The sequence below is a fragment of the Ascaphus truei genome, chromosome 12 (genome assembly GCF_040206685.1).
Source record: "Ascaphus truei isolate aAscTru1 chromosome 12, aAscTru1.hap1, whole genome shotgun sequence".
In the NCBI taxonomy this organism is placed as follows: Eukaryota; Metazoa; Chordata; class Amphibia; order Anura; family Ascaphidae; genus Ascaphus; species Ascaphus truei.
In genome coordinates this window covers 28,228,394-28,240,569 of record NC_134494.1, presented here as the reverse complement: position 1 = coordinate 28,240,569, position 12,176 = coordinate 28,228,394, and the positions used below count along the sequence as shown (strand labels likewise).

Below are 12,176 nucleotides of genomic sequence, written 5' to 3'. Positions count from 1 at the left end.
CCTACCTGATCTATATGGACAAGCCTGGGGAGAATTGGGTGGAGCCTGTTTGTTAGGATCTTGCTGTAGATTTTGAAATCGGTATTGAGTAGGGAGATTGGTCTATAATTGACGCAAAGAAGCGGATTCCTACCTTCCTTATGAATAATAGCTAAATTTGCTGTGGTAATCGTGGCAGGTATCGATTTTCCCTCCAGAAAGGAGTTGAACGTATCAAGCAAGTAGTGGGAGAGAGTCGGCATGAATGTTTTGTAATAGGCGTTGGAGAATCCATCTGGGCCTGGTGTTTTTGATAATTTGAGGGAGCCAACGGTCTCCGACAGCTCCCGGGATATTTTTTTGTTTAAGCTCTCGAGCTCCTCTTCGGAAAGGGAGGGGAGTTTACACTGCTCGAGGTATTCCGATGATAGCCTCGGGATTTATCGGATCTCGATCTGGGGGGGTGGAGGTTGTACAACTCCGAGTAGAAATTCGCGAATTCTTGTGCTCTCTCTTTTTCCGAGAACGAGATCTGGCCGTTCTTAGTTCGAATTCTAGTAATCTGGGACTTAACTCGGACTCCTCTGAGTTTTGACACCAATTGCCTGTCCGCCTTGTTGCCCCTGTCGTTGAATTTCTGGTTGGTCCACTTCAGTGCTCTCTCTACCTCTTCAAGCTGCGTTTGCTTTAGATCTACCCTGGCTTTGGGTTAACATTTTTAGTGTTTTTTTGGACGCATTTGTTTTGTGGAGTTGTTCCAACTTTAAGATCTTATCTGTCAGTTCTTTCTGCAGCTTAAGTTTCTGTTTTTTCTTATAGGAGGCAATTGATATTAAGTCACCTCTTATCGAGGCCTTATGGGCCTTCCACAGCATGGCCGGGGCTGAAACAGATCCCTTGTTGATTTGGAAAAAGCTAGAGAGCTTTTGTCTGATAATATTCTCTGTCTCAGGGCAGTTAAGGAGGGAGTCGTTCAACTTCCATTTATATGAGTTATGTTTAATGAAGGGCAGAGAGAGAGAGAGTGAGTTGGACAGGGGCATGGTCAGACCAGGTGATTGGGTCTATATTCGAGCGAGAGGATGCCTGAAGAATATTTTAAAGACATTTTTAATGTTTCTAAAGTAGGAAGCATGTCCAAAGTGACAGCCCCCTTCGGATAGGCTCTGGCTCTGAAGCCCCGCCCTCTCTCTAGCAGTGCACCAATTGTATCTAGTAACTGCCTAGTCAATCATATTCCGGGAACTACATTAAATTACCCTGAGTAAGCGATCGATTACAGGAGAACAGATCGATCTGCAGCTTAGCTAATCACTTGTCAGCCAGTCACTTGAAAGAGTCCTCTTGAAGGGTGAAACGTTGTGTTTTGTACGGATTAAATTTCTTTAGATAAATCCAAAGTTGCCCTGGATCATTCATCTTTTCCCCATATACTGGGTTTTATTATTCAGATATCCCTGAACCAGGAGCACCGGTGAATTGCAAGTATCTCTAATTTTACTTTATTCATTGTGGTGTGCAGCTCCTCTTACCTGATTGTTCTTCATGGGACCATGCATTCAAGCTGTTAAGGGAGTGTGGACGATGGGCATTAATGACCAAAAGTGATGTTCAGTCTGCATTTATCAATCCACTGATTGTTTTCATTTGCTGCGATATTAGCCGCAGGGCATGTTCTACTTTGACACGTGCTTACCTACGGGTATTCAGAATAGGTGCAAGATATTGAACAAATGTTTGACCTTTCTGGAGTGGGTACACCAAAAATAATCTGGGTTTAGTGCTGTGATTCGTTACCTAGATCAGGTTTTGTTTCAAGGCACTGTTTGCACGGATGTTTGTACGCTTTTGGAAAGACCTTTTCAGCACATAGCAAGTCAGTTTGGTGTTCTTTTTGGCTCCTGGTAAAACTTTGGGTCCTGTGCAAGTCATTTCATTTTTAGGTAGAGAAATTGATACTGTTCAGGTGGTTTTTGGTTTGCCGACTGTCAAGATGGTAAAGTTGTGTTGTTCAAGTGTGATGGTTGGGGCAATGTGGCTTGCCTATTAAAGGTTAAGCCCAGCCATTGCTCGTATCCATCTAGATGGATACACAGGATTTCCCCTGATCTATACGGACTCTGTAAACAATGACACCATGTTTGAATCAGGGGAACCTAGTTCAATTCCCTTGTGACCTTGGGCAAATCACTTTAGTTCCCTGTGCCTCAGGCACCAAAAACATAGATTAGATTATAAACTCATCTCGGCAGGAACTGTATCTGTAAAATTCCTATGTGCTGCGCACTATACTGTAATTGTGACGCGCTTTGAGTCCTATTGGGAGAAAAGCGCTAAATGAAATAAAGTTATTATTATTTATTCATTCTGGTTAAAATGACCAAAATGTAATGTAAAAGTTGTATGTAACCCTTTATTAAATGTGATGCATGCGTTTTTGTGTCAGGCTGCTAATTTATTTACCCAGCCTGCACCAAAGTAATCCGGGTTTGTTTTAAACAAGGGGGTGATATGCATAGAGACGTAACCTGTTAGTTTTTCTGTTTTAAGATTTGTATATTTAAAATGTTTTTTGTTTTCTTTGGCCTTTTTCAGGGCTTTAAAGCTAAAGTTCAATTTGCAGTTTAAATAAATAAATACATTTTCCATTAAATATGTTTAACGGGTATTCCCTGTGAATACAGACGCTACTACCTGCTGTGCAACCTGTGTGGCCCTCAGGAGCCTAAGCCTCCGCTTGGGGAGCCTGGGGTACATACATATTATACGATCTCGTGGTGCAACGCCTCCACCAGGGAGGGATCCCAACGGAGTGGGAGGGGGCCCTCACAGGAAACAATCACATTAAGCGAACAGATGTAAAACAGAACTGGCTTTACTGCATAGCATGTACGTATAGAGAGACACTGACTACTGCGTCTCGCAGGACGCTCCCACCTACACCGGGTGATCCCACCCCGTGTCCATTAACCCCACACAATATGTCCCGCACTCTTTAGGTGAGATGATATGTGTGACTGCGCAGCCACTAGTACGGGTGAGTATAATGTAGGATTGTTGGTGCACTTGAAGAATTGATACCTGCCCGGGGCTCACACCCCGGGGTTCCGCAGAATACGACAGGGATTCCGTCTGATCCGACGTCGTCCTCCACACCGCGTGGGGTGAATTCCAGCGCGGATAATATCACCTTAGTCTCAGGGTCTTTGGTGGCGTTCTGCGCCCAGAACCCACCTCGCAGGGCTGCACGGCTTCAGCGCTGTGTCCCTGACTATCCAACTAGCTAATGGGGCAGTGTCCCTATCTAGGGCCTGTCCCTATAGCTCCACAAGCTACACAGTGGCTCAGGACCTAACTGGGACCTTGGGGGCTGCTGGCCTAATGCAGAGGATCACTGACCCCTGCACTCACCTCCTTCCCCTAGCTTGTCCGGGTCCTGACTAACTGCGTAGCTGCAAACCCAACAATGTATCTCTTCTTGCCTGCAGGGCAATACTTCAGCCCTATTGGCTCCCTGGAGTCATGTGGCTCTGCCCCTGTGCACCCTGGGGGCTGGCAGTCCTGTCTTGTGCATGCGCGAGCTATTTGGGACCTCCCGCGCTAGCTGGCTCCTGCGCATGCGCAACAGCACTATACATGGCGGCGCCCTGCTTCCCGAGCCACCGGGACCCTCGCGACGCGACCGCTGCCTTAGCAACGGCCCGATCGCGTCCCCGGCAACCGGCCCGCTCGCGTCCCTAGCAACCGGCCCGCTCGCGTCCCCGGCAACCGGCCGCAACTCTCAGGTAGTGCGCTGCTCGCGCACCTGCCCCCTCACTCCCTCGCGCGTGGCGGTTGTGCACTAAGGAAGGAGGGGGTCAGCTATAACAAGGGGGGACCTGGCTACATATGTGTATCAATACAATCTGCACACTGACAAGTGATTAGCTAAGCTGCAGATCGATCCATTCTCCTGTAATCGATCGCCGAAGATTTGGCTCGCGGGTTCTTTATATCACAGTTAGGGCTGCAGAAGATTACCCATGATGCAAAGTTCTATGTGGAAGTTCATGTGACCAGGCAGTCACTAGGTACAATTGGTGCACTGCTAGAGAAAGGGCAAAAAGGGGTGTGCCAGAGCCTCTCAGAACAGGAAGGGGATGTGGCTTTGTAAATGGTTGCTATAGAAAACAAAAATGCTTGCTACATAAGAAAACATTAAAAATGTTTTTAAAAATAGTTTTTTTTATTTAAAAAAAAATGCTACAAGTATTTTCTCATAGTACAGAACTGATATATTTAAAAAAAAAAAAAAAAAAAACACACATGTAGGATATTGCTTGAACAGCAGCTTTAAGAATTAAATAAAATGATTGCCTCCCAATAAGCAGAGATTAGACGGTTTACATTTTGGGGACATGAAAGTTTCTAGTGATGAAGTTAGGGTGTCTATTTGTCGATCCGAAACTGATCAATTATGCACAGATGTTTGGTTAACTTTGTTTGGCTTGTTTTGTATTTCTTAGTCCGGTTAATACTGTTTGGGGAATTTATGCAACATAAGACTAGTGGTTAATGTTTTATTCTATGGATGGGTCCTTAGATTCAACATTTCTACTTGTTTCTGTTACTTCAACATGTTCATTGCATCTGGGTTTGAATAGGTAAGATTTTGGTACACAGGATTAGGGCTGCAATGGCAACATCTAGGCTCAGGTTGGTGATCAAGAGGATAGGATTGTTATAATTATTCACGCATTACAGTCCTTGTAGTTATTTTATCTTTCTGTTTTTCAGTTCAGCGGTGGACTGTCTGTGTAGTGTGGATACTGTGACATTCGTTTATATATTGGGCGGGTAAGAGCTGGCATGAGCCCTTATGGGATTCCCTTCGTTCTTTGGTTAGGAAGAAGAGGTATGGCTTGGGTGGAGGCGTTAACTGAATGAGTTAATGCTAAACCTATAGAAGGTGGCAGGATCTACATGTCGGTGCGGTAAGTCCTCTTGGTAGGGAACATACTGGTAGTGCTTGTGTATTGAATCAAGAATGGTTTATACCAGTTGTCAGATTTTGTTATAGTTTTAGGTTTTATGGTAATCAGATATTGTTTTATGAAAGAAAGTGCTGAGGACCTTATAGTTCACATGGGGTCCATTTGTCACATTTTAATTTGGCAATACAGGAAGGTATAGAGAAGGCTTTGACTCCATTTGATGGGGTCAAATGGCTTCCGTGGTGGCGGGGGGCATTGCCTGGGCTGATAAAGTGGTCAATCATTAATGGGTTTTGGGGCATTTCCTTTCCTTTGGTAGAGGAGCTTTTGGAGGGTGGTTTAAATACATGGCTGGGAGGTGGCTCTGCCCTGATTATTTGGAATTTTGGGGTAATGCTCATCTTGGCTGTAAGGCAGGAGGAGCAACTACCACAAAAATGTAGCTGGCAAGGTCAATTTTTCCCCCTCAAATGGTTGGTTTTTGTTCGTTAATTATTAGAAATAAATAAACTGCTGTGGCCTCTTCCTCCTCATCTATGTATTTGTCTCTTATTTATGGTACATTAGTGTTTCGGGGGGGTTATTGAAATTGAAGTCTAGTCTTCCAGGAGTCATGCGTCTTTTTAAAATAAAAGTTAAAAGGGATTGGATGCAAACTGAAAATAACTGAGTTGGCTGCTCTGGTGAAGACCATCACAAGAAAGGCACCAAATGTGACTAAATACCAAAAAGCTTTGGAAACAGGAAGACTTAAAAATCGCCTGCATGAAAAATGACTGGATAACCAGAAGTGAAGCAGAATTTCAAGCATGGAAGAAAATAATTCCTATTGGAAGCAATAATCATTTTTAATGGATAAAGCTGTTTCAGACTCTGACAAATAACTTACAGCAGCATCGCATCACTTTCTAACATACCACAACCGAAAACCCGAAAGGTCTGGTTTGTCAAGCGATTGAGACTTCCTCACGGAATTGGAGAGGAGGAATAAGCTAAACCAGATCAGCAGCCGTGAAGCCTACGGGATCTATGAACTAAAAACACTTTCCCCGAATGGGTTAAATATTGCCTTTGATCTGGCAGCATTCCTTGAAGATTAAGGGCCCACATCAGAGGGCTAGGTATATGCCTGCTCTCATTGTCCTATTCCATATCTCTTCACTGTCAGCCGAATGCATTGATACATGCACATATTATATAATGCTGCATGGTATCTGGTGTTCGAGTTTTTAGCAGTTTGTAGATTTTCTGTAGAAATATATAAAAGAAAAATCTCCGTTTTCTAATTTCCAATTGGTCTATTCTGTATTTGCACTGGTTTGTGGTGATATGTGTATTGGGTTGTATGATCCCACAGCACCCTGAGTCATATTCAACTATTGCTTCATTATATATTCATAGCCCATGTCAAATGGATTATACCATTGAAGCATTTCATTAGCTATTGTATGTGTATGTATGTTAGTTTTTTGTGGTCAGTTCATCATTGTTATGTGTTTTCTGTTTTGTTATGTCCTATTAGTAGTTATATTTGGTCACCAGTATACATAAGGGGTGCGCAAAGTTTTGAACCTGTGCCCCCCTGCCTGCTTACCACCTGTCTGTCCCCCCCCCCCTCCTGCTCGGCTCCAGCGTCAAATGACATCGTGGGGTCAGGTGATGTCACATTGCCATTTGACGCTGGGTTATCATGGCGACGTGTCGCCGAAGACCAGATAGGAGAATCTGCAGAGGCCTCGCACGGTCCCCCGGCATTACAATTTAAATGCCTTGGGGGAGAGCGTGGGACCTTTTTAGCCACCGCAACCCTCCCTGGAAAATCTCCAGCCCCCCCACTTTGCGCACCTCTGGCATACACTATGATTTTTCTATGTGCTTATTTCCACATGCCCTGAGAAACTGTCCATGGTCATCTGAGACACATCCGGACCCACCAGACTGGACTTATTTGCATGGTTTGATCCTTATTTGTAATACCTTGATATCTGGACTTATTTTCTGGAGGAGCCGGAATTTGTTTGTATCTGTTATTCTGATCTGCATCAATCAGTCATTTCCCTAGGCAGCCTTGCATATACATATATGTATATTATCCATTGTGGATTATAGCTGTGATCACCAATACAGGCATACCCCGCATTAACGTACGCAATGGGACCAAGCATGTATGTAAAGTGAAAATGTACTTGAAGTGAAGCACGACCTTTTTCCCACTTATCGATGCATGTACTGTACTGCAATCATCATATACGTGCATAACTGATGTAAATAACGCATGTGTAACAGGCTCTATAGTCTCCCCGCTTGCGCACAGCTTTGGTACAGGTAGGGAGCTGGTATTGCTGTTCAGGACGTGCTGTCAGGCGAATGCGTGAGCTGCCATTTGCCTATTGGGCGATATGTCCTTACTCGCGAGTGTACTTAAAGTGAGTGTCCTTAAACCGGGGTATGCCTGTATTGTGTTTATGATAGCACCCACACATCACAGTACTATCACCAGTCAATTCAAGCATTAGCACTACAGCACTATTCTTTTTTGCACTACAGTAACAGCCGTTACACACAAACACCAGGAAAACCTCAAAGGCTTCAGAGAGGGATTCATAAAAAACACACAAGAATACCTATGTATTACACAGTTACTGCATACATTGCATGTAAAAAAAATAATGCTAGACCATATCACCAAAAAGGCAGCAAATATCAGATGAATGTTTACAACAAAATATACAGTACAATCGAGGAAGAAATCTGAGGCTTCAAAAGCTCTGTACACTATAATTACATCCGTGAAGAACTAAACACAAAAGAATCAGGATATATGCAACTTAGGATGCCCCAACTAAATGAGGACAGAAGGTAACGCAAAGAGGAATTAATCTGGGTGCTGCTGGCAAAAAAACCTAGTCACGGTAACAGCATATGAAACAGAGTGGTAGCCGAGCACGCCAATGAAAGATGAAATACAATTAGTGCAAATAGATCATTTTAATGACTGAGCACAGTCATAGAACATCCAACATTTCGGTGACTAGCACCTTCATCAGGGATGCTAGTCACCGAAACGTTGGATGTTCTATGACTGTGCTCAGTCATTAAAATGATCTATTTGCACTAATTGTATTGCATCTTTCATTGGCGTGCTCGGCTACCACTCTGTTTCATATGTGAAGATCTCTGATGTACAGTAGGTCCCCTGAAAAGGTGCCACAACCTACAACACAATGTAAGTGCACCTACAAAAAAATCGATGAGGGGGAATGACCTACCACCCCCCAAAAAATAGATAGATTAGGTCATAAATTGATACTAAGAGGGGGTTTGAACAAAGTGTCTCTTATCAATCAACCAAGATGACACACGTTTGCCCACATTGGGAGTAGGAGACTGGAGATGTGGAGCAATAGGAGGCCAGGAAGCACGAATAATAATGGGAGGTGCGACACATTCCACATATAACCTTTGTCAGTTTATTTGGATGAAGTAATGTTAAACTGTTATGGCTAACAGCTCAAATGTAAAGTAATAAACCTAATTCTCCGCCTTCCTGCTACAGCAGGTGAAGTTACAGTGTACTGCAGCCGCCTCTAGCAGAGGAGGGGTTAAATTATAGTTTGCCTTCAGTTCTGACAGCTTATGAGACAGCCTTACTTACACACATATAAGGCAGGTTCAAAGTCTACAGATAACAGTCCTACCTAAACACTGGCAGGCCAATGCAGTGAGGAGACTTACTTTACACTGGGGCAGGAATTCCCGGGCATCGCCCCCACACCAGACATGAAACTCTATGCCTAAAACTATTTCAGACAAACACCAGAACACACAGCCATATGAAAACAAATGTAGGACCACAAACATTACCTTTCACTGCATACTGTAACCCCAAAACAGATTATGTGGCGTTACAGAATTTACTCCTAATGCATCTGCAAGCCCCCCAACAGAACACTTTAGATTGTTAGCTCTTCGGGGCAGGGTGTCCTTTAGCCTTATTTTGTCATTTACCTGTTGCGCGTATCCCCATTGTTAGTGACGTACATTATTTACCTCCTATTGTAATGTTGTGGAAAGCGCTGCATGCAATGGTTGACGCAATATAAATAAAATGATACATCCATGGCATTGACGCTTGTTTTTAAGCTTGGGGCGCACCAGCAGCCATTACAAATCACATCCTCTCATAACAGGTCACACCAGAGTCTGTGCACTTCCTATGTCATGGGGACACAGGGGAGGTCAGTGCTACCAGAACATGCAAAGCGGGGATCGATGTATTGAGTGTCTGAGAGCAGTAAGAGGGGTTAAGAAAGCAGCAGTGCAGAGGCTGGAATGCTCAGTGTTTTGGTTTCCATCCCCCATATACTGGTCCTCCAGACCCCTGGGATGTGGCAAATGAAAAGGTCAAGGAATTTGCTGAGCAGCTTTACTAACTGCCCCTAATGTGCCCTCTCTCCCTCCCTACATGAGACTATAGATGGGTCCCTATCCTGCAGCAGGGAGCATTCTGCACTCTCTCACACTTGAACATTTTTGCAGAATGACGTTTCATACGAGGAGGAGGAGGGGGGAAAAACACATTGCAGCAGCCAGGGCGCACCCAGAGACAAGAAGCCACTCAAATACCCTGCACATGCCATATTAAAAGCACCCACATACCATATCATCTCCATAACCTCACATATCTAATGATTTAGGCAGGAGAGGGTTAAGCAAGCAATTGCTTTTAGAAGTGTTTAGGAAAATCAGGGAGTTGTATGCAGAGCACCAGCCTGGGGTATATAAGCAGTGTGTGAGGGTCTCTCAGCGTTAAGGGGTCTCTGTAGGGTGAGCATCTGTGTGCAGATTTCCAGAGCGACACTCAATAAGGTCCTTGTTTTGTCACCTCCATGCATTTTCCAAGGGGGTGGGGCTGCAAAGGGGTTGATAGGAAATGCAGGCTGCAAATCTAGGGCTTGGTTAAACCTGTCCTTAGAGTTATAGGATCCCATTAATGACCACCCTGCACTAAGACACCAGATCCCCCCCCCACACGCATCTCCCCACCCCCTTTAAGTTAATTAAACCCTATAATAAAACAAGTCACCCAATCCCTTACCTTCTTTAGCTTTTTTCCTTCTTGCTAAAGTTCCCCCAAGTTTGCCCAGAAAGGAGTCATCTTTCTTCCTGGAGGGGGGAGATTTGGGGGTCGGAGATTTAGGGGAGGACGGGGATTTCTGGGGGGACGTTGCCATAGCTAGGGTGCTGCTGTTAGGAGGTGTAATAGCTGGGGGGATCCAAGGAGAGGGAAGCCAGGGATTTGAAAAGCTTGCAGGGGGAGAGGCTGTCCCTCTGGCAGCGGAAGGGGAATTATTCCAGGCATGTCAGGCAGCTTCTCTCCCTCCCACTCCCACTCCCACAGGCTGGGCAGAGACCCTGAGCTCGCTGGGTGATGCAAGCTGCACAGTCTGGACCAGAAAGGCCCTTATAGGTGTCACTCACCGACCCTCCAACATTGGACACATCAACATAGGGACACAAGCTATTTTTGGGGTGGGGGTGCTGTGCATAGAAAATCAGTAACACACACATTACCATAATGTATCAATATATGAACCCAGAGGGGGATGCAGCACACCACATCCTCACCCACGCACCCCTAATTCCAGCGCCCATGGGTACACTTATTTGCTACAATATTTCACTGTGGGGTAGTGGAACTTCCAGGCAAGTGGCCCCAAGGAGGCACAATATCAGGTACAATTTACTATATGAAAAGATCATATCAATAAAATGGGTATTTATGTGTGTGTGTATCATTTATGTGTGTGTGTGTGTATACATCAGTACAGGATAGAGGGTGTGCTACCTGCTGTACATCAGTACAGGATAGAGGGGGTGCTACCTGCTGTACATCAGTACAGGATAGAGGGTGTGCTACCTGCTGTACATCAGTACAGGATAGAGGGGGTGCTACCTGCTATACATCAGTACAGGATAGAGGGGGTGCTACCTGCTGTACATCAGTACAGGATAGAGAGGCTTCTACCTGCTGTACATCAGTACAGGATAGAGGGGCTTCTACCTGCTGTACATCAGTACAGGATAGAGGGGGTGCTACCTGCTGTACATCAGAACAGGATAGAGGGGCTTCTACCTGCTGTACATCAGTACAGGATAGAGGGGGTGCTACCTGCTGTACATCAGTACAGGATATAGGGGCTTCTACCTGCTGTACATCAGTACAGGATATAGGGGCTTCTACCTGCTGTACAGTACAGGATAGAGGTGGTGCTACCTGCTGTACAGTACAGGATAGAGGGGGTGCTACCTGCTGTACAGTACAGGATAGAGGGGGTGCTACCTGCTGTACATCAGAACAGGATAGAGGGGGTGCTACCTGCTGTACATGAGAACAGGATAGAGGGGCTTCTACCTGCTGTACATCAGAACAGGATAGAGGGGGTGCTACCTGCTGTACAGTACAGGGTAGAGGAGGTGCTACCTGCTGTACATCAGAACAGGGTAGAGGGGTGCTACATGCTGTACAGTACAGGATAGAGGGGCTTCTACCTGCTGTACATCAGAACAGGATAGAGGGGCTTCTACCTGCTGTACAGTACAGGATAGAGGGGGTGCTACCTGCTGTACATCAGTACAGGATAGAGGGGCTTCTACCTGCTGTACATCAGTACAGGATAGAGGGTCTTCTACCTGCTGTACATCAGTACAGAATAGAGGGGGTGCTACCTGCTGTACATCAGTACAGGATAGAGGGGGTGCTACCTGCTGTACATCAGTACAGGATAGAGGGGGTGCTACCTGCTGTACATCAGTACAGGATAGAGGGGGTGCTACCTGCTGTACATCAGTACAGGATAGAGGGGGTGCTACCTGCTGTACATCAGTACAGGATAGAGGGGGTGCTACCTGCTGTACATCAGTACAGGATAGAGGGGGTGCTACCTGCTGTACATCAGTACAGCATAGAGGGGGTGCTACCTGCTGTACATCAGTACAGGATAGAGGGTCTTGCATGCAGGGGATACTTTCTAAGGATGCGCTGTAAAACATTTGCCATTAGCTATATGCACCGATCAATCATATTACCAACAGACTGAGCCTCTGATTGAGCCGCCTCTGCTGGAGCTGGGATATCCTTAAAACCTGACCTGTTGGGGAATCTTGAGGTCTGTAGTTGCACCCCTACTTTAGGTGGCTGAAGGCTCTGAGCTTCAACCTCTG

General features: G+C 45.3%; 1 protein-coding gene across 2 annotated transcripts in view; it reads right to left on the bottom strand.

The window, feature by feature from the left end:
• PARVA (parvin alpha) overlaps positions 1–10,331 on the bottom strand; it is an 80,659-nt gene extending 70,328 nt beyond the window's left edge. The window contains exon 1 of one of the 2 annotated variants that reach the window (XM_075567136.1): positions 10,051–10,331. In XM_075567136.1, coding sequence (XP_075423251.1) covers positions 10,051–10,186 — 136 coding nt within the window. In that variant the 5' untranslated portion in view covers positions 10,187–10,331. The remainder of the gene's footprint in view (positions 1–10,050) is intronic. The other variant, XM_075567135.1, reaches the window with a different exon arrangement.
• Positions 10,332–12,176: the final 1,845 nt, after the last annotated feature.